The sequence below is a fragment of the Marmota monax genome, unplaced genomic scaffold (genome assembly GCF_021218885.2).
Source record: "Marmota monax isolate L192 unplaced genomic scaffold, Marmota_monax_Labrador192_F-V1.1 WCK01_AAM20220418_F8-fsc00120, whole genome shotgun sequence".
Taxonomy (NCBI): Eukaryota; Metazoa; Chordata; class Mammalia; order Rodentia; family Sciuridae; genus Marmota; species Marmota monax.
In genome coordinates, this window is record NW_026694424.1 from 1,442,603 (window position 1) to 1,465,712 (window position 23,110).

Sequence of the window (23,110 nt, forward strand, 5' to 3'; positions counted from 1 at the left end):
TTTCCACTTCAAGGTTAGAAAAAGACACAATGTCAAAGCCAGTGAAAATGCTTATATGCATTATTTTTTAATAGGAGAGCATCCAATGGGTTCCTTAAAAGAAAGAAATTAAACAGACTTAGAAGATGAGGGGAAGAAGGCACAGGCACACAGTTTTGGAAAAAGAAGACTAGACCTATATTGAAGATAAGAGGAAGATAATGAACTGCTATGAAGGCTTCCTAACAGAGAAAGAAAATTTCTTTTGTTGTTAATCTAGTTGTTAAAAGGAGTAGATGTAACTTTATCCTATGTTAATATATAATATACCACAGTGGATCTAAGCATCAGGTACATCCACAAGAAATTAATTTAAAAAATTCTATGGTTAAATGGCAGAAGATTAGTAGAGGAAAAGGAACAGAAGATGGGAGAGGGAAGGAAAAGGGGAGGTACGGGGGGGGGGGGCTTGTTGAGAGCCACAGCCGAAGGGGCCACAGCCGAAGGGGCCCCAGCAAACTTCCAGCTGCCAGCAAACTTCCAGCTGCCGGCTGATGATTGGCTCACAGCGGAACTGGAACAAGACATATTCCATGTTTTCACAATTACGTCAAAATGGATTCTACTGTCATGTCTAACTAAAAAGAATGAATATAAAAAGAGGGGTAGCTACAGTTTATTTCCTCATTCATCTTTAACAATTCACCTAGAAGCCACCCTTACCTGAAGCAGCATGAGTTCCCACAGCACACTAGCATTGTTTCCTAGAAATAAAAATTGAAGCAATAACTGCAAACAAACTTGTCTCAAATTCTTCCCCACCAGGCCCCCAGTTGATGCTGGAACTCCATTTCAGGCTTTCTTCCTGCTCTGTGATGAAATTTACTATTTTTGCAACTTTAAAGTACTTGTTAGGTAAAGAGTGCGTATTTAATCCCTTAAACAAATCTAGGTTTTTTTTTTCCCTAATTTCAGCAGTAATTACTGAAATCACTATATTTTGATACTCGAATGTGAATGAATAATGACTTTTTAGAAGAATATCAAAACAGAGTTTGTCTAGATATAAGAAAAAGGTCAGAGCAAAAGTAAGCCTTCCTGCAAAGTGTGTGCCCCACCAGGTCCTCTCACAGTATGAGCATTGGTAGAGAAATAAAACACGAGGAATTAAGGAAAAATACATAGATTGTTGTCTAACTTGCAATGCCAAGCTCAGAGCTGTAGCCTAAAATGAGCAACAACAGTTTCACACAGAGAAATGGTGCACCATTTTTTTGTGTTCCCATCTCCTTAGTAAAGACTCTATCCAAGTACCTTCCAGAGGCTTCAGGAGCTCAGGTACTAGTGTTTTCCATAAGTCTACCAATTTGGGGTGAATTATCTCAGGCAGTATCTTCAAAAGTCCTATTGCACCAGCTCCACGTAACGAACCTAGACTGGCAAGCACAGATATTACCTGAAGGATGAAAGAGATAAGTATTCATCAATTTTAGAGGTATTTAAAAGGTTCACCTACCTTTTCCTTTTTTTTTTTATTCCAGATTCTCTTGATTCCTAAATTGGATAGTCACTTAACAAATCATCACAGTCCTTACTTATTCTACAGCAAAGATAATATTTAGACAATCCTCCCATTTTTTCCCCCTGATGATAATAAAGATGAAAAAAATACATGGAAGCCACACACACACACACACACACACACAAATAAATAAATAAAAAGGAAGAAGAAAAGATAAATGGAAAGAATCAATACTCAGATCTATCTATTTATTAAATAAATGAATGCATATGGAAACATGCTTGAGTAAATGATACATATGTGACCAAAAAGATAGAAGGGAAGTCCATACAAATGGTGTGGGATTTGTTTGATGGTACTTCTGGATGAGATTCAGCCTATGAGTATTATAAAGTCATAAAGTTTGAAAAACATTTCAAAGTGAGGAAACAATCTTGCCAGTAGTTGCATATACCACATGTCTTTAGTATAGTAGAAATTTTGTTACTGAGATCATGTTAGTGGTTTTTTTTTTTTTTGAGTATGTATGTAATTTGTTGTTGGGAAAGTGTCTCACTATGTTTGCCAAGGCTGGCTTTGAGCTTGCGATCCATCTTCCTGCCTCAACTTCATGAATAGCTGAAATTATAGGTATGTACCACCATGCCCAATGTTTACGCAATTTTTATTAGCATTGTATTTTGAACTGAATTATCCACAGCAACTGAAATTCGTCTTTTTAACTCACTTACCAGAAGTCTGGCCAGTAGCTGCTGTGGTGAAGGAAGGTTCACTAGAAAGAGAAAGCAATTTTCAATCATCACTGTAGGGGCCAGAGAAATTCAGACTGGGGTTGGGTGGAAGATCAGAGCACAGAAGACTTTCTGGAAATGAGTCTCTCCTAATAGCAAAACTTGGCTTTGTTTCTGAATGTACGAACCAGCTCCTGTAGAGAGGACGAGTGCCGATGACTCCTTCATATTATACTTCTTCCTCTCTTCTGCCATGATCAGAATTCGGATGATGTTGAACAGGTAGTCCAGGGTTCCTGTGTATTCTTCAGGCACCACAAAAGTCAGGATTCTTGGCCATAGGACCTGTGGAACACACAGAGCAAGATGATATGATCACTTATTCTTTTCTATGACTTCTTCCTAAGCCTCACTGAGGTTTCCTTCTGATTCAGAAACTTTCATTGTTTAAAATCTTGTGGTTCAGGACAGGTCAAAATGAAATAAGTTAGGTAAAATCCCTTTTATTTTCAAGTGCTAGTTGTAGTAAGTGTTGCTCAATGGTTCTTCCTGGAATTTGGGGCAGGACAATTCCTCATTGTCAGGGATGGTTGCAGGTACCACAGGAAGTCTAATGTCCCAGGGTCCCCTTCACCAAGTTCCTGTCATCAGTGTGACAACTGAAAATGCCCTACATATTTCCCCAGGCTGCTCCAACTAAGAACCACTGGGAGAGGATAGGATATTCTCAGTGTTCCAGGCTCTCATCTTTCTGCTCTGAAGGTCTAGAATTGCTATAGTTTGTATAAATACTGTGTTTCATGCCCCATTCCCCTACCCAGGAAATCTCTCTTGTCATAATGGAGACCTTGGTGTCAACTTGGACTCTTCTTTCTTCCTTGTCGTCTGCATTTTATCACCAAGTTGTCATTTTCATTGTAAAATCTTTCATGCCCTTCTATGTTTCATTCCTACTGTTACAATGCTGCCGCAGTTCCAATTCCTACAGTTACAATGCTGTGAGTTGTGGCTGGTCTGTCACAAAGTCTCTTTGCTTAGACTACCTGTATCTTGGTCCATTAGTTTCCTACAACTATTATTTGCAGTGCTTAGGCTTTTGATTAAAATTTTCATTGGTTTGTTAAACAAAACACAAGGTAGGAGTTTGGCTTTCCAGGACCTTTAGAGTCTGGGACAGCCTTTATTTGTGGAGTCAAAAGTTTCAATCTTAGGATGCATTAGAAATATTGGAATGGATTTGATTGCAGACTCATGGGCTCCATGTTCAGATTTACTGATTCAGCACATCTGGCATGTGGCCAGGATCTTCATTTTAAATGAATGTCCCAGATAACTCAAACCACGCACCAACATACATGAAGCCTATGATCCACTTAAATCGGGTGGTCTGTTAATTGTCTCCTTGGATGGGCTATGTACTTCTGGCCATGAACATCCTTTCTCAGGCTATTTTGCTTAAGGAAAATGTTGATTCCAAGACTCCTCCCCCTAGGTGCAGATTAATTGGGTATTTGGTAAGGCTTCAGCATGGGTGACTTAACATCTTCCCAGATGAATCAGGAAAGTTTAGTGTCTATTGCATCATAGCTCCCATTCACTACTCAATACTATTTCTAGGTAGGTTCGGGGAGAAGAGAATATATACGCGTTTATAAAACTATGCTGCACTATTCAGATATATGTAGCTATTATTAGTTACCTTAATTATTAAATTGATTTATTCCACTTCTGATTTTTGAGGAAACTCTATGTGCTGAACATAACAATGTACATCCTGTAGTCAAAGCATCAAAAAGCTGATGACACAAACCCCTGTCTTTCATCCTGAGAGGGCAGAGCTTTGGGCAGGTGGTTGAAGTAACTGTAGCAGTTGACGAAGGAACACTTACCTGGGGCATTCCAAAGACGAGTGGATCCAGGTTTCTAAGGACCTTGAGACTTGTTTCTTGAACAGATTTCTCCCCAATTTCTTCCTCGTGGGAATTAGATTTCACTGTTTTTTCCTTTAATAAAGATGAAACAGGTGACAATAAGCCCTAATGTTGGTCCTTCTAACCTTATGTAGATGTGTTTTCAGTTTCTAGAATGGGGATGTTGTCACTCAAGGAGCTCTGGATCCTGGTGATATTGTCTCCAACATCTAATCCCTATTTGAAAGGGCCCCTTGGAGGAATGGGTTGGAAAATACACCCCTGGATAAAATAGAAAAGTAAAAATTGTGAGGATCTTTGAGCAGAGGATATCCCCACCCCCAATCAGTTCTTTTTCATTTTCTCTGGGGCAAAAATTTTTAAAGCACTGCTTCCTAGTGGAGTAGATTGCAATTTCAGTTGTGATTTCTTCCTAAAATTGCTGATATATCTCAATTTTTTTTTGTACCAGGGATTGAACTCAGGAACACTTAACCACTGAGCCACATTCCCAGCCTTTTTTATTTTTTTATTTTGAGGCAGGGTCTTGCTAAGTTGCTTAGGGCCTTGTTAAGTTGCTGAGGCTGGCTTTGAACTTGTGATTCTCCTGCCTCAGTTTCCAGAGACACTGGGATAACAGGTGTATGCCACTTTGCCTTGACTTACACACAATTTTCATCTACAGAAATTTGAGCCCTGTTGTTATGGTCTGAATGGTTGTGTTTCCCCAAAATTCATGTGTTGCAATCTTAATGCTCATGGTGATGGTATTAGGAGGAGTGGCACTTGGAAGGTGATTAGGTCATGAGGGCAGAGGCTTTGTGTTTGAAATTGATGGTCATGTGAAAGGAATCTTGGTGGGCTAGGTGGCTGTCCTATGTGTGGACATAGGGATAAGGCACCGTCTGTGAAGAAGCAAGACCTCACCAGACATTGAATCTTGGATTTCTCATCATGCAGAACTGTGAGGAATAAAGGTTCACAAGCCACACAGTCTATGTCATTTTTGTATTAGCTGACCAAATGGACTAAAACATTAGTGCATTTAGTATCAGTGTCTCTTGTTTTCTTAAAAACAGTACACTCTCTCTGTGCCTCTCCACACCAACCCCATTCTCAAAATTAAGGATGCTGGTTGTCTCCTCAGAGAAAACTGTGATTTAACCTTCCTTTTACTTGTTGACAGGAGTGAAAGGGAGCTGAGAATCCAGAGGCCAATAAAAATTACCGAAAAATCACAATGAAATATAACTTTGAAATCAGTTATTTAATAGAGCCCAGTAATTTTTTTAAATCCCAGGTTTCAGCGTGACACTCAAAACTGAAGACCCCTCATACCAGTTTCTTGTTAGACTTTGCAAACTGGGAGAAGACATAATCAATCAAGGGCCATCCTTCCCGGTCTTCAATGTAGCACTTATCACACATGGTTTGGATGAGAAGAAGGGTGGATTTCCTCACCTAGAGTAGGAACAAGGCAATAGCAATACTTTAGTATTTTTAGAAGAATGGAGATGTACCTTATCTTATAACCATTGTGAGTCATTCAAAGGTGGGAACCTTTTCAAAAGAGAATATAAAATGAGCTATATTTACAATAAATAAATGGAGTAGGAAACAATCTACAGAGTCACTGGAAATGCTCTCTTCAACCTAAATATTTTTCCCCAGATCCCAAAGACATATCCTTTATTGTAAAATGTTGGAAACTTGGGGCTGAAACACTGCCTCACTTTAAATATACTCAATGAAGAGTATTGTAGATTGAATTACAGGTCCTCAATTGTTTATTCACAATTCTAAAATCCAAAGAACCCTGAAAACTGGAATTTTGTTTTTTAAAATCATTTAGTGGCAAAATCCATATTAATCTCTTTTAAAGCTGTTTGTAGTCTTATGCGTAGTGTGGATATGTGTACATTGTATTGCAGAAATACCCATCGATTTAGATTTTGGGTTGCTATTACAATAATATCTTTCTATAATCTAAAAAATTGTGAATTCTGAAATATATCTAGCCTTTAGAATTAGAGGGAGATATTATAAATTTGCGCTATAACATTTTTAGCAATATTTGGTTTAAATTCATTTATTTGATTGCTTCCCTGGAGGACAGAAACCTGAAGACCCAATCCTTGAGTGAATGGGTAATTTATTGCAGTGGGAAGTAAAAACTAATTTTTAACAGAAAAGCAGGGCTGCTTGATGGTCAAAGTATGAAGACACAGAATTACTCTCCATAGTAAAGCAAAAAAGATCCATCTTCTTTTTTTATTTGCCTAGGGAGCTGGCCTTTGAATGTATCCATACTTTTTTATTCTATTCCAAACTACTTTCATAGTTCTTCTATTGGCTTCATTCATTACTGGAACACACACGCGCGCACACACACACACATATATAAATATATAAATAAATGTATATGTATACATAATGGAGTGATATATATTTTTGCATGTTCATATTTTACTCCTTTATTATGTATTGCAAAGTTTTTGTTATTTTAAATAACAAAATATCCATTGAAGTCCAAAGCCTTTTAGAAGGTTTTTCTCCTCTTCTTTCTCCCCTTCTGCAAAGAGTTTGTTCTCAAGGTGTAGGTTTCATACAAAGACTACAATAACTGCTAATTTTCTTGATTTCTCCTAGCATAAGTTCTATATTTTCTGACTTTACTACTTTAATCAAATAATCAGGAAATATTGAGCAATCTATGGTGTGCAAGACTTGTTCTCAGTGCTCTCTGGATGGAAAAGAGGATATATAAGCTAAGAACAAGATTCAGGGTTTTTTTTGGGGGAGGGAGAGGGAAACACATTATCTTTATAATTAACATTTATTTTTAAATATCTGAAGAGCATTGACATAGTGCTGCTCTGGGTGAGAGTCCATTGAAAGGACTCTTAGGGTTTTACCTTCATGGAGTTTATCTTTTTGGGATTGAGTTATTTTAAAAATGAAATTGATCATTGATCTCTTCTTAAAGCAGTCTCACAGTTGATTCTTTAAAAATTAGTGTTATTTCATCTATTCCTATAACTACCAATAACAAAGTAAAAGTTTCTATTAATTCTCTTACTTTTGTATTGGGGTCACCCATGACAACTTTGACTGTTCTTTCAATTGAAATGATGTGATCCCTCAACCTGGGTTCTGGAAGAAAAAGAAAGATTGTGAGGTCAGATCCAGTAGGAGTACAGTGTTTTTACGGTTGGTGAAAACCTACTAGAATTATGGTACATGATTGTCTTTTGTCTTTAACATGTTATTCAATTATTTCCTACCCTTTTCTTTCCTAACTCTTTAAGGAGTCTGTGTCTTTCTTTACTTCCTTTGACATTTGTTTCATCTTGTTTGAAGTGTTCACTTCCATCAGGGATTCAATATGTCATTCCTGGTGGATCAGCTCTGAATTTTGTAAGACTACATTATGTTTTCTGATATGCTGATTCTTTAGTATAGTGCTAACTGTAATTTTTAAAAAAATCTATATTATGTTGTGCAAAAAATGAATTCTCATTTTATTGAATCACAGGTATCATCAATTTTATGATGCACTGTTATTTTATATTGCACCAAAAAAAGAAAAAAAATAGTGGTTAACTAAAGATGTTTTAAAATGAAAGACTCGTTCAATATTATGAAAATACTGAATGCTTTTTGGAATTAATGAAATGTGGTAATTCATTAAATTACTCTCTATTTTAAATGTACTAACATGTAGGGAATTGTACATTCCTCCTGCCTACCTGCTGTTTGTAATTGATTTTCTTAATCTACTTGCTGGATCTTCTAAAATTGAAATTTGATTTGAAAAATCTACTCATCTATTTCAACAGAATGTATCCAAAGTATCATGAAAGAAGAGAGGCAACTGAAAATGTCTGTTTAAAAGTAATGGACTGCTTAAGACTGAGAAGGCAGAGTTTAATGTGCATATGATGTTTTACAGATAACTTAGGATAGAATTAATGGGATGCATAGGCATTAGTTTGCTTCTTGGTATGAAATAAACCACTCTGTATTGTCCCTAATGCTTACCCTCAGCACTGATGACTGATTTTAACAAAGTCAAGACTCCTATTCGAATAACTTCATTGTTACTTCTTATCTGTTCATCAAAAAATTCCATCAGGTCTGCTGCATTGGAATGGGCTGCAGGTTTAAGAAATACTGGGGTCATAAGAACTCATTTTCATCTCAGGTAAATGCTTCTGCATGGGAAGAAGTGAATTTTATCATGAGGATTGTCAAAGTCACTCTTCAGTTTGTAATTTGATTATATGATGTCCATGCTTCGTATTTCAGAATTACTTAAGCAGTTTGGTTACTAAGAACTTTCTATATCTAATGGGTTCACTTATGTTAATACCTGTGAACATGGCCTTATTTGGAAATTAAGATCTTTGCAGATATAATCAAGTTAATAGAGGGTCCTTAGAGTGGGTCCTGGTTCAACATGACTGGTGTCCTTAGAAGAAGAGGAGAAGAGACACAGTTTTGGCCAGACGGAGGTATGGAAATGGAGGCAGACGGGAGTGATGTTTTGCCAGATGTGAAGCTAGAGGACTGCAGGCATTGAAGCAGGCCAAGTTGAGGAAATGCCTGGCTGGAGGAGAGCAGTTTGTTTCAGAAATTGTCAGAGATGAAATAAATTAGTTAATTAGGCCGAGGAGGAATGTATAGAGACAGAAGGGTTTGTCACAAGAGAAGTAGAACATAATAGAAAGGTATACAATGAAGTCAGTGTGGTGACATTTTGGATGGAGACTGGAGATGTGGGAGGCTTTAGATGGATGCTGCGCTTCATCCCCAGGAGCTGAGCTGGTGCAGAGTTTTGCATCCTGACCTGGGGACTTGATTTCTTCTGTGGCAGTCATTCCAACCAGGTGATGAAGGGGCTATGACAGTGCCATAAGAGCAAGAAGAAAAAGGAGAGTGAGGAGGTAGAGAAAGATTGAGGGCTAAAGAGGCTTGAACACAATGGGATGGCCAAAGGTGAAAAGGGGTGACTTTGGACTTGACAGTTTCTCATCATCTGAAATACCAAGAAAAAAATAGCCAATTTCCTATTCTTAGGGTTAGCAACTCTTCCTAGTTTCCCAGGGACTTCTATGGACTGAGAGCTGAAAATTCTCTATTCCCAGAACCCTGCCACCTTACCTATACCATCCCTCCTGGAAGCTTACGGGAGAGGGGCAGGCATAGAACTGTGAGCTGAAGAAACATTTTGTGTGTGTTATATGTGGTGATAACTAAAGTGACAATTTGCACACCCTCTTACAATTGTTGTTTTGGTCACCTGGGGACATTTTTTTTAATGCCCTCAGGATGCAGGATCCTACCTAGAATGAGGAAACAGTTTGAAGCTTCAACTTCATTTTCCTTTGCAGAAGGCTCTGGAATTCTGCAGAACTGAATGGGGAGGGAAAAAAATCAGGTGATAGAAGTGAAAAACAGAAAACCAGTTAAAACCAAACAGAGTTGACAGCAGGGTCATCTTACCTGGTGAAGTAAATTGATAAAAATGGATTTTCTCAAGTTTCTGGGAAGGACAATGTCATACACGACTGCTGCAGCCAGTATCTCTTTTATACTCTAAAATGGAAGCGCTCACAGGTTAGGTGGAATCCACCAGAGATGCAGAGACCCAGGACATGGAATGCAAATAGGTAAAATTTGTGAGGAGAACAACCCCATAACCTTCCCACAGTTACAGGTTTTCTTCAATGATTCAGGCTCCCTTTGCCTTGTTCAGTGCCTCAGTATTTGGAATGAAATTTTTCAGTCCCTTCGCGGAGTTACCATCACTAGCTAAGACAACCTATCTCCACCTCCCATTTACCAAGTATTTAAGTTCAGCTGCCAAACAGGTCTTTAAGTTCCATAGGTCCTTTGAGACTCAATGTCCTCAGAAAGGTTGGAGACTGATTCTGATTCAGTTCCTTTAAGGTGTGGCTGTTACCTGAGTGATGTGGAAATCAATCTCTTGGTCTTTATACTGGTTCAGGAGCCAGTGTACCTGGTTTAGGGCAAATTCACAGAAGTCTTCTCGGTGTAGCAGCAGGCTCACAGTGGGGCCATGGACCTTTACTATGGCCAAAATCTGTAGAAGCAGCAAAATATACCATTTCTAATACATGATTATAATATTTATATATTTACTGGGTATAAGGAGCTTTAGGGGATCCCAATAATTTTTACTTGATGCTTTCAGGCAAGAAGAGGTTCTGTAAAAATCTTTTTAAAAAATGCTTTGGTGAAGGCCACTGCATGAGGCAGAGCAATATTTATATTTGCATCTGTATCTACATTGATACTCATTGTAATACTTGCCCTTCTTCCTATTTGTTGAATCTCTAAGTCACTTTCTTTTATATATTAATGAATTGAAAATTTCCTTCTTTTAAGAAATACTTAGTGACTGCACATCACCTTGATCCATTACTGTTAGCTCCACCCAGTTCCCCCCCCCCCTCCCTGTCTTGGAATAAAACTTTTTGAAGAAGTTTGATACATGTGCTATCTTCACTTTCCACCTCCCATTCACTTCTCCACTATGCTTTCCTCTCCATTTGACTATGAAAATGAACAACTTCCACAGTGCAACCTATAAATGTAATAAATTTTGACTATAAAAATTTAGATATCACAAATATTTGGAAAAAGAAAACAATAGCCACAACAGCCATATATGACATGGTTTGGCATATATTATTTTTAAATTTTTAAAAAAAATTTGTTTCTTTTTAGTTATGCATGACAGTAGAATTAATTTTGATAAAACTATGCAAGCAAGGAATAATTTTATTCTAATTAGGACCCTATTCTTGAGGATGCACACTATGGTGGAATTCAATATGCTATATTCATATATGTACATAGGAAAATTATTATGGATTTGTTCCACTATCTTTCCTTTTCTATTCCCCCATCCCTTCCCTTCATTCCCCTTTGTCTAATCCAATGAACTTCTTTAATTCCCCTCCCCTGCCTCCTTTGTTATGAGTTAGCATCCAAATATTAGAGAGAATGTTCAACCTTTGGTTTTTTGGTGTTGGCTTATTTGACTTCTCATGATAGTCTCCAGTTCCATCCATTTACTGGCAAATGCCATAATTTCATTCTTATTTATGGATGAGTGATATTCCCACTGAGTATAAATACCACATTTTCTTTATCCATTCACCTGTTTAAGGGCACCTAGGTTGGTTCCATAGCTTAGCAAATATGAATTGAGTTGTTATCAACATTAATGTAGCTGTGCCACTGTAGTATGCTGATTTTAAATCCTTTAGATATATACTAAGAATTAGAATACCTGGATCAAATGGTGTTTCCACTTCTAGTTTTTTGAGGAATTGCCATACTGCTTTCCAGAGTAGTTGCACCAATTTGCAGTCTCACCAAAATTTTTTTTAGTGCACATTTTCCCCAACATCCTTGTCAACATTTATTGTTATTTGTTTTCTTAATAATGGCCATTCTGAATGGAGTGTGATGAAATATCAGTGTAGTTTTAATTTGCATTTCTCTAATTGCTATGTGTGTTGAATACCATTTGTATTTCTTCTTCTGTGAAGTGTCTGTTCCATTCCTTAGCCCATTTATTGATTTTTTTTTCTTTTTTGGTTTTTTTGAGCTCTTTATATATCCTGGAAATTAATGTCCTATTTGAGGTGCAGATGACAAAGATTTTCTCCCATTCTGTAGGCCCTCTTTTCACATTCTTGGTTTCTTTACTGTGAAGAAGCTTTTCGGTTTAATGAATTCCAGTTTATTGATTATTAACTTTATTCCTTGTGATTCAGGAGTCATTGAGAAAGTCATTTCCTAAGCCAACATAGTGAAGAGTTGGCCCTATTTTTTTTTTGCAGCATTTGCAGGGTTTCTGGTGTAATTTCTAGGTCTTTGATCCACTTTGAGTTGAGTTTCATGCAAGGTGAGAGATAGGGGTTAAAATTTCATTCTGCCTCATATGGATTTCCAGTTTTTGCAGCACCATTTGTTGAGGAGGCTATTGTTTCTCCAATATATGTTTTTGGTACCTTTGTCTAGTATGAAGTAATTGTGTTTTTGTGGGTCTGTCTCTGTGCCTTCCATTCTGTTCCATTGATCTTCCTGTCTGTTTTGGTGTCGGTATCAGGCTGTTTTATTATTATAGTTCTGTAGTATAATTTGAGGTCTGGTATTGTGATGCCTTCTGCTTCACTTTTCTCCCTCAGGATTGCTTTGACCATTATTGGCCTCTTATTTTTTCAGATGAATTTCATGGCCACTTTTTCTATATCTATAAAGAATGTCATTGGAATTTTCATGGGGATTGCATTGAATCTGTATAGTGCTTTCACTATATGGTCGTTTTGACAGTATTGATTCTGCCTATCCAAGAACATGGGAGGTCTTTCCATCTTCTAAGGTCTTCCTAAATTTCTTTGTTTAGTGTTCTGTTGTTTTCATTGCAGAGGTCCTTTACTCCTTTTGATAGATTCCCCAATATTTTATTTTTTGAGGCTATTGTGAATGGGATAGTTTTCCTAATTTCTCTTTCAGTGGATTCATCACTGATGTATAGTAATGCATTTGATATCTGGGAGTTGATTTTATATCCTGTTACTTTGCTAAATTCATTTATTAGTTCCAGAAGTTTTGAGTGTAATATTTTTGTATTTTATAAATATAGGATCATGTTGTTGGCAAATAATGATAGTTGGAGTTCTTCTTTTCCTATTGACACTCCTTTAATTTCTTTTATCTGTCTAATTGCTCTGGCTAGAGTTTCAAGACTAAGTTGAATAGAAGTAGTGAAAGAGAGCATCCATGTCTTGTTCCTATTTTTAGTGAGAATGCTTTCATTTTGTCTCTGGTTAGAATGACGTTGGACTTGGGTTATTTCTTCTATCCCTATTTTTTTCTAGTGTTTTAAACATGAATGGATGCTGTATTTTGTCATACGCTCTTTCTGCACCTATTGAGATAACACATGATTCTTTTCTTGAAGCCTATTCATGTGATGAATTCCATTAATTGATTGCTGTATGAACCAACCCTGCATCCCTGGGATGAAACCAGTTGATTATGGTGCACTATCTTTTAAATGTGTTTTTATATGGGATTTGCCAGGATTTTATTAGGAATTTTTGCATCTATGTTCATTAAGGATATTGGACTGAAGTTTTCTTTCCTTGATGTGTCTTTGTCTAGAGTTTAATATGCTTTTTAAAATTTTTTACCTATTCTTTCCTTTTTTATGTATTTTAATTAAAATGCCTTACACTATTTTTTCAATTTTTATTATAAATGTTAACTCCTATTAATTGTACAAATCAATGGATTTCACTGCAACATTTCCATAGATACACATATGGCATTTTAATCATATCCCGCTTCCCCACTACTCCTTCTTCCCTCCCCATCCTCTCCAGTCCTTGATAGCTCCTCTTCTACTTTCAGGTCATATTTTCTTTCTTTCTTTTCTTCTTCTTCTTTTAATTTGCCACATATAGTGAAAACATGCTACTTGTCTTTCTGTGTCTGGTTTATTTCATTTAGCATGATGACCTCCAGTTCCATCCATTTTCCTGCAAATGAAATGATTTCATTCTTTAGGACAGAACAACATTCTATCATAAATGTTTATTATATTTTTAAAAAATTCATTCACCTTTAATGAGCACCTAGGCTGAGTATGAAATGTTAATATTGTAAACAGTGCCACAATAAAGATAGGTATGCAGGTATCTCTTTAGTGTGCTGATTTCATTTTGGGGGGTGTATACCCTGGAGTGGTATAGCTGAATTGTATGGTAGTTCTAGTTTTAGTTTTTGTGAGAAACCTCTGTACCTTTTTTTCCCATAGTGGTTATATACTTTATCTAAGGATTCCTTTTTCTCCATATTATTTCCAGCATTTTTTTTTCTTTGGATAATAGCCTTGCTGACTGGGGTGAGGTGGACCCTCAGTATAGTTTTGATTTGCATTTCCCTGATGGCTAAAGATGTTAAGCATTTTCCCCCATATTATTATTGTCTATTTGTACTTCTTTTGAGAAGTGTCTGTTCAGACTGCTTTTAAACTGGATTAGAGTTCTTTTGATGTTTTTTGTCCTTTGTGTATTCTGGATATTAACTCTCCGTCAGATAAATAACAAACGAAGGTTCTCTCCTACTCTGTAGTCTGTCTCTTCACTCTGTTGATTGTTTCCTTTGCTGTGCGGAACCTTTTTAATTTGATGTAATTGCATTTGTCAATTCTTGCCTTTATTTCCTGAACTATTTCTTGAGTTCAAGTCAGGAAATTGTTGCCTGTGCTTGTATCTTAAGGTGTTTTTCCTATGCTTTCCTCTAGTGGCCTTGCAGTTTCAGATCTTATGTTAGGTTTTTGATCCATTTTCATTAATTTTTGTACAGGCTGAGAAATGGGGATCTAGTTTCAACCTACTAAGGATGGATATTCACTTTCCCCAACATCACTTGTTGAAGAGGCTATCTTTTTTTCAACACAAGGTTTGGACATCTTTGTCTAGAATCATATTGCTGTATATGTGAGAGTTTATTTCTGGGTTGTCCATTTTATTCCATTGGCTGTGCCTATTTTTATGCCAATTCCATGCTGTTTTTGTTACTATGGCTCTGCAGTATATTTTGAAATCCAGGAATTGTGATGCTTTCAGCCTTATTCTTTTTTTTGCTAAGGATTGCTTTGGCTATTTGAGATCTGTTGTGGTTCCAAATAAACTTTAGAATTTTTTTTTTTTTAGTTTTGTGAATAATGACATTGATATTTTAATGAGTGTTTCATTGAATCTGTAGATTACTTTGGTAGTATGGCCACTGTAGCAATGTTATTTCTCCTAATCCATAATCATGGGAGGTCTTTCCATCTTCTAATGCCTACTTTGATTTCTTTCTTCAGTGTTTTACCATTTTCACTGTAGAAATTTTTCACTTCCTTGGATAGGTTTACTTCTAGGTACTTTATGTTTTTGAGGCATTCCGAATGATATTGACTTCCTGATTTCTTTCTCAGAGGTTTCATTGTGAAACAGCATTTTTTTTTTTGTTTTTTAATCTTTCACTTCTATTTATTTTCTGATTTTCCCCAATTTCCTTAAGCTGTTTAGCTTCTTTTTTAAATTTATTTTTTAAAATTTTAATTTGTTATATATACAATTCTTAACTAACTATATAGTTCTATAGTCTACTATTCCTAGCTAATATTATATGATAATTTTTTTTTGTTTGGGCTGAATTTTGTTGCAAGCAGACCAGCTCAAAACAATGACCATGTATTCTATTCAAGACAAGATCAAGCTGGGCATGGCAGTGCATGACTATAATTCCAGCAATTGGAAGGCTAAGGCAAGAGGATTGCAAATTTAGAGCCATCCTCAGCAACAATGAGACCCTAAGTAACTTAATGAGATCCCATCTATAAATAAATAAATAAATAAATAAATAAATAGGCTGGGGATGTGGCTCAGTGGTTAATTTCCCCTGGGTTCAATCCTGTATACAAAAGATTGCATCAGGTAGGTGGTGGCTCTTCTACCAAGCATTTCTATGCAACAGGTACTTTTCAAGACTTTTCTTGATTGAGCACTCTAATGATGGACTCTGTAGAACTTTATTCTTCTTAAAAATTTTTCTTTCTTTGTTTCTAAGATTTCAGCTTACTTTGTTCTCCTACTCCTCCAGAACAATCCTCAAATTCCTGTCATGAGTCCTTCCTTTGCTTTCCCGCAGAACTCTATTTTTTGGCACTTTCCACTCTCCATATTTTCCTTGTATAGCTCTATCTGAAACAATGACACTAATATCTATGCAACCAGTTTTTGTTTTTCCTTTTTAACTCCAACCTGAAAATCCCCTAACTTACTAATATCTCCACTTCAATGAACCAGAGACATTCAAGTTGGAATGTCTACATTAATCCATGTTGTACTGTCCCAGATTTGTTCTTCCACCCATTTCCTTTTATCTAAATTCATGGCACCAAGACCACTGATCCCAGAAATCTAGGAAACACACTAGGTGTCTTCTTCAGAGTCTGACTTCATTCATCAAGACCACCGACACTACATTAACTGATCCTTTTACCATGTATGACCTTGCCTTAATTCATCCCTATTCTGAATCTGTCTTTAACACTGACATTACAAAGTGGGAGCCCATGCTTTTGGGGCGATGCAGAGCGGCTGATGGCGGCCTCTGCAATGGTGTCTGGGTGTCGGGCAGAGGTGGCCGCAGCGCAAGAATTTAACGCTCTCAGAAGTATACTGTGGAACCAAAGAAGGCAAAACCACCAAGGGTCATCTGAAATTGTGCTTGGCTCACTGATAATCCCCGGACAAAATTAGAGATCACTACTCAAGCATAAGCTGACCCCCCCAGTGTTCCTAAGACTGCTACAAAGATGTTTGATATAAAGGCTTGGGCTGAGTATATTGTGGAATGGGCTGCAAAAGACCCATATGGGTTCCTTACAACAGTTATTTTGGCCCTTACTCCACTGTTCCTAGCAAGTGCTGTACTGTCCTGGAAATTGGCCAAGATGATTGAAGCCAGGGAGAAGGAACAAAAGAAGAAACAAAAACGTCAAGAGAATATTGCAAAAGCTAAATGACTCAAAAAGGACTGAAGGAATGTATAGGCTCTGTAACCAGAGAAAAATCATTTGGAAAATTATGCAGCTTTGGAAGGACTCACTAAGGTTTCTTTGGATTTCATGATAGTATTATTTAGTATGAAATCTGATCATGTAGAAGAATCATGTTTTGACCTCCATACTGTAGTTTTAGGCTTGGGTACCGAAGTTTGTAGGTATCTACTGGCAGTTATAAATAAGCATACATACAGGTTGAGCATCCCTAATCAGAAATTCTCAAACTTGGAATGCTCCAAAATCCAAATTTTTTTGTGCACAAACATGATGCCACAAGTGGAAAATTGCAGTCAAAACACAAGTATGCTAAAAATATATAAAAATACCACATAAAATTACTTTCAGGCTATACGAAACAAATGAATTTTGTGTTTAGACTAAGGTTCTGTCCTCAACACATCTCATTATGTATATGCAAATATTTCAAAATCTGAAAAAAATCAAACACTTCTGGTCCCAGACATTTCAGATAAGGGATACCCAACTTGCAATACAAATTCTTCATAGGTGATTAAGTTATTTGCCATTTTGCAGCTTTTGTACTGAAATGATTATGGAGAAATGAGTTTAGATTGTGAACTTTATTCAAATAGTGGCTTAAAATGGGATCCTGTTCTGAACAAAATATGTTAAGAATATAAGACAATTATCCTTTCTGAGGTGAAAAGTTTGTTCTTAAAGGAGATACAGTATATTAATCACATCTTTTATCATTATTGCTTATTCCTTGGAATGTACTCATTTTTGGATTTCTCAAAGTAAAATAGTATTAATGAGTATACAAATCTGTTTTCTTCATTTTTTTCCCTGATTTTAGCCTTTAAGACAACTGGCAATTATCAAGACATTCTCATTTTTAAAACCTAATTTTATAAAGAATTTTCTTGATTATGTAGAATACTGTCTTCTGGTTATAACAGTCTTTGTACTTATGAACATTGCCATTTTCTTAAGAGATGGGTTGTTGAGAAGAATGACACTATGATTTAAAGCTTGTAGTAAAAAGGCCAAATACTGTAGTATCTTGGAACCATTTTATTTTTGTGTTATATAAAACAGTGAAACAGTTAAAAAGTTTTATCAGGTAATTTGTTGGTTATATAGATGGCACTTTTGGTTTTATTCCATTCTTTAACTCATAGGTAGTGATGTCCTGTACTTTTTGATTCAAAACGTTTGAGGTAAAAATTGAAATTTCATATTTTTTAATAGAGTTAACAGCTAAGCCATAACTTCTTCAATGGTAAGAAAGGCTTAAAATTTGGGAAGATTTTGTCGGGTATAGTAATAATTGTACAAATAGAATAAAATTGTATTCAAAATGAGAATAGTATAATTCAAAGTACAGAGCTAAAGGATCTCTCCTTAAGTAGTATAACTGGAACTTTGACTATTAAACATGGCTTTTCTAAATGCATGGTCCAGTAATTTTATTCATTGTATTTAATAGCTTATTAATGTTTCTGCACCTCTGAGAATGAATATTAAGTAATTGTCCAACAGCTCTCATTTTAAAATGAAACCAGATAATGAAATAAATTTGATACTTTTATAAGAAAAAAAAAACACTGACATTACAATGATTTTTACCCCTAATATTCTAATCCTTGATTTAAAAACTTAAATGTTTCTCATTTCTTGAAAAAAGTCCCCGTTCCTGGGTAACATGTCAGTCTTTTCACAGTGTGGCTGGACCACCTTTCTGGTTTCATTTCTTTCTGCCTTAGATCTCCTGTCTTCCCTCCAGCTCCCTTTCTGTTCTCACCAAAGTAGGCATCTTTCCCCATCTGCAGCCTTTACTTTGAAGGGTTCGGTTCCCTCTTGGAGGAATGTACCTTCCCTGTGGTGGGTAACCTCGTGGGCTGCAAGGCTCAGTTCCAATGCTTTGCTTCACCAGGGGAGACAAGTGTCTTCCCTCTGTGTTCCCTTATCACTTTGTGTACCCTCTTCTTCATTTGCCTGGCTCTTCCTATGGGAAGCAAAGGGAATGGCCATCAAATGGACCCACTGAATCCTGTTTTGCAGATGTCTTCAAGAAAAGGTTTCTACAGAATATTTGAAAAGTTTCATGTCTGCTACTGACTTAACCAATGCAGGTTGTTAAAAAAAAGTAAATGCTCTTATAACTTAAAGCATAGAAAAGAAACTGAACTCGAGAATGTAGTTCAGTATCAAACTTTTTAATAATATAACAATAGAGGGACCTAAATTCAATATAATTTAGCTTACTTAAAAATTATAGCGAAGAGCAGGAGAAGAAGATTAACATTTAACAGGGATGAGAGGTGGGAGGGAAAGGGAGAGAGAAGGGAAATTGCATGGTAATGGAAGGAGACCCTCAGGGTTATACAGTGGAGGGGGTAGAGAGAGAGGAGGGGAGGGGAGGGGAGAGGTGGGGAGGGGAGGGGAGAGGTGGGGAGGGGGGACAGTGGAGGATGGGAAAGGCAGCGGAGCACAACAGACACTAGTATGGCAATATGTAAATCAATGGATGTGTAACTGATGTGATTCTGCAATCTGTGTATGGGGTGAAGGTGGGAGTTCATAACCCACTTGAATCAAAGTGTGGAATATGATATGTCAAGAAATTTGTAATGTTTTGAACAACCCACAATAAAAAATTAAAAAAAAATAAATAAAAGAAAAAAAAAATTATAGCAATTTAGCAAGATAAAAGATGGGATTATATATGTGAATGCACTTTGTAATCTATTCTCTATAGGGCATTCTGGTATTTTGACACAGCCTGATACATTGTTCAGATATTATTTTATTTAAACATGATGTTCATAGACACTGGATATTTCTGCAGCCTGTTGTTTTCCCAGTTAGTAACTCGGCTCAAATGTGGGTTATGATATATAAAATGTGAGACAGTTCACATTCTCTCTATTTTACTCATTTATTCTCTTTACACTTTGAAATATCAGTTTCACAAGAGCATTATTTGGGTTTGTTTAATCCTTGCTACATCCTCACTGGAATATTAACTGGCATACCGTGGGGATTCAATAAATACTAGATGAAAGAATGACTAAATGGTGATTTGAAACAGATGGAAACAATGAAAGATCTGATAAACCTAAAAAAAATCCCAATAGTGCAATAGTGTCCAAAAAAACAGAGCTCAATTTCCATGTTACAAAAAAAGAGGAGTTTCAAAAAGTTCTATGCTTGATAATGATTCAACTACACTAGGATGTTAAAAAAAATACCTTAATAGGTTAAAGTTTAGAAAAGAAACAGAACTAGAGAAGGTAGCCAAGTATTTGACCTTTTATATTTTACCACAGAGCAACCTAAATAGGATACAACTTAAACCTAGATTGAAATCAAGCCAGAGGGAAATCCATCTTGGTGCCCTCAGAGGCTCCACTCACTTGTGCATGGGAGGCCATGGGGGCCCATTTTTCCATTATGTACCGGAAAAGCATGAAGATTTTGTCAGACAGTCGGTTGGCATCCATTCTGGGATAGGGGAAGTCTTTCCAGTGGTTGACATACTTGTAAATGGCCTTGCTGAACTTCTCAAGGGCTGCATTTAAAAAAAAAATCCACATAGAATAGGCATAGTCAGTGCATTTTCAATTTGTATTTTCCATTTTAGTTTATTAGGACATAACCCCATCATAAGTCAAAGAACTTCTGTATTCCAAATGGGGATTTATAATACAAGTCCAGAATTCAAGACAACAGAAAAAAAAGGGAATCCACTTCAACTCAAGGGACCGTTTTGCAGCCAATTTAAGAAAGTATAAGTGCAAATTAAACAGAATAAAAATATAACCATAGAGAAAAATATAAGAAAGGGAAGAACTATTATGATTAACAAACATATTATAATTTATATACAATCTTACAACTGTACAAAATAAACATATAAAAAGTGGTCAGTCAAGTTAGTAAAATACAAATTGAAACGGTATGAGACATGACAACACACCATACAGAATTGATATTATTTAATATAGTCAATGCCAAAGATTGATTGGTCTGAGGTGTAGCTGGTATTCTTACTTATTACTGGTGAGAGTTGAATTGGTATAAACACTTTGGAAAACTCTTTGGCACTGTATATCAAAGGTGAATATGCATTCTAGATGACCCATCAATTCTAATCTGCAGATGAAGTAATTTTATATGTATATAAAATAAAAAATACATATACCAAATATATATATACCAATAAATATACAGGGCACTATAAGAGTGTATGGTCGAAATTTCTGCCAAGAGCTGGTGAGCGCTCATGATCATTGTCGAGGAAATGTGATTGAAGAAGGATGCTAGGAGAAGAGGAGGCTGTACAGAACAGTATACAAATGAGTCTGGGTGGTCATGAAGACTCAGGTTGAATGCCACCTGTACATGTCACTGAGTATGTCACTGCCTTAGGAAAACTGATTAATTTTCATGATCTTAAAGTTCTCATCTGCACAATGGGATGATGGGACCATTGATGATGTTGCAGAATTGTCGTGAGGACTGAGTGAGAGAACCGGCTGCAGAGGGCCTTCCACAGTGGGAGGCACTCAATAAATGGCACCCATTAGTATTAGAAAAGGCAATAGAGTAGAAGGGAAAATAAGACTTGTGTTCAATTGGTAAAGACTGGTTGTAGTTCATCTTAAGCCAAAAGGAAATCACAGGTATACCCACCGATACAGAAAGTTTGCTTCATACTTTCATCCTCTGCCAGCCTGAGCATAGTCTGCATGGTGAGCAAGGTCATCATCATGAAGGGAATACTTTGGGACACTGCAGTGAAGGAGGTGAGAGAAGAAAGGTATGACTCATTTTCTCACATGGGGGCTCAGTGACTTCCTGCATCAGCAACAAGCATGTCAAAGCTGCAAGGAGGAGGCAGGTGAGGTTCAGGAGGGAGATATTCTCCTCCATCCCCTCCTTCCCCATGTGAATGCCAGGCTGTAGTTAGTACCCCAAAAGAAGGTACTGCATATACAACTACATGTCCCTGTTGTCCAGTGGCTATTGTTTATTTGGATAATTGTTTTATTAATATCAATGTCTCCCGCCCAACCTTCCCTGTATTCCCAAGGCCCAGCAAATTTAATGGGTGCTCAATAATATCTGTTAAACTAAGTAGTGTAGAAACTAATGGTAGGAATCTTTACAAGTGTTCATCAGTTTGCATAATATGCCTTTTGGCAAATATACTTCTGCAAAAGCAAAGCCAAGTAAAGGGAAAGTTGAGGATGGGAGTCAGGTCAAATTCACTGCATTCTGGACTAATGGCTGGTGGGCAGGCTCACAAACATTCATAAATAGCCACACCATGTCCCTGTCAATTCTCTATAGTAGGCAGAGATGCTCTCCTTTCTGCCATTTTCTGAAACCACTGGGTTTTAGACAATTGTTCAGAGGTGGTTGTTTCCTAGTTAAAGTGTATCAAATATTCTCTTTATACCATATCTGGTTGCCAGTTCAGCCAGGGAGAGCACAACAAATTCGTCTGGGAGCTCTAGAATCCTGAAGTTACTCTGGACTTCATACATCACAGAGTTGAAATCATGTGCAGCTAGAGACACCAAAACCTCACCAGCTAGCATTCTGATTTCTCTGGGATTCTGAGAAGGAAAAGAAAAATAATAACAGCTAGAGGAAGATCAAAGTCTTCAGAGAAAAATAGCTTACATAATATTGTGATTTTCCCTAGATATGGCATACAGGGAGAACAGGCTATTAATTACAAATCTATTGTAAAAGACTCTCAGATGTTACTTGCTGGGAAAGAAGATGTCACTTTAATGTATTTTTTTTAAAAAAATGGTTTTAAGGGTTCTTGTAAACCTGGGGTCAGTAGGTGTTTTCTAGCTAATTGATCATGTACTATGAACATAGGATTTATGTTTTATGCTTAAATAATAAGAATTATTGTGTTCAAAAGATCAAAAGTAATGGTGAAAGGAAATGGGCTAGGAGTTGAGAGGGTTGGTTTCATTATCTTCTGACCTAATTGTCTTTGATATTGGAAATATTCTGCTTTTGTTGATGGTGAACTAGGTAAATTTGATCAATCCTCTGGCTAAGTAAAATAAAAAGATCAAGACAAGATACTAAAAAATGTTCTCATAAAAGCATCAAGGAGCTCACGATGTGGAGTATAATGAATTAATGGGTTGAAATCAAGAAAAGATCATACAGTCCCAGATAAGGAGGCACATAAAGAGATAAAAAATCATAAGGGGACCAAGAAAACTGATTTCTAGTTACTTGTTCAGTCAACAGATAGTTGTGTTACTTTAAAAAAAACATGTCAGCATAAAATTCCCTATCTAAATGG

General features: G+C 36.6%; 2 protein-coding genes across 2 annotated transcripts in view; one reads left to right on the forward strand and one right to left on the reverse strand.

Moving 5' to 3' along the window:
* The window catches only part of Mroh2b (maestro heat like repeat family member 2B), a 70,278-nt gene that overhangs the window by 43,278 nt on the left and 3,890 nt on the right, over positions 1–23,110 (reverse strand). The window contains exons 4-17 of the mRNA XM_046468302.1: positions 22,235–22,394; positions 21,466–21,564; positions 20,187–20,341; positions 10,108–10,248; positions 9,648–9,740; positions 9,488–9,557; positions 8,184–8,297; positions 7,222–7,295; positions 5,481–5,603; positions 4,122–4,235; positions 2,421–2,577; positions 2,233–2,273; positions 1,294–1,435; positions 703–743 (exon numbers count right to left, since the gene is read on the reverse strand). Coding sequence (XP_046324258.1) covers positions 703–743; positions 1,294–1,435; positions 2,233–2,273; positions 2,421–2,577; positions 4,122–4,235; positions 5,481–5,603; positions 7,222–7,295; positions 8,184–8,297; positions 9,488–9,557; positions 9,648–9,740; positions 10,108–10,248; positions 20,187–20,341; positions 21,466–21,564; positions 22,235–22,394 — 1,524 coding nt within the window. The remainder of the gene's footprint in view (positions 1–702; positions 744–1,293; positions 1,436–2,232; positions 2,274–2,420; positions 2,578–4,121; positions 4,236–5,480; positions 5,604–7,221; positions 7,296–8,183; positions 8,298–9,487; positions 9,558–9,647; positions 9,741–10,107; positions 10,249–20,186; positions 20,342–21,465; positions 21,565–22,234; positions 22,395–23,110) is intronic.
* On the forward strand, positions 16,313–17,572 carry LOC124109595 (small integral membrane protein 15-like). The gene has a single exon (XM_046468256.2). It carries the CDS (start codon positions 16,558–16,560, stop codon positions 16,765–16,767), a length of 210 nt encoding a protein of 69 aa, XP_046324212.1. The 5' UTR covers positions 16,313–16,557; the 3' UTR covers positions 16,768–17,572.

Bases quoted from the DNA above. Each gene is read 5' to 3' on its own strand.
- LOC124109595 (XM_046468256.2), top strand. From the start codon at position 16,558: ATGTTTGATATAAAGGCTTGGGCTGAGTATATTGTGGAATGGGCTGCA.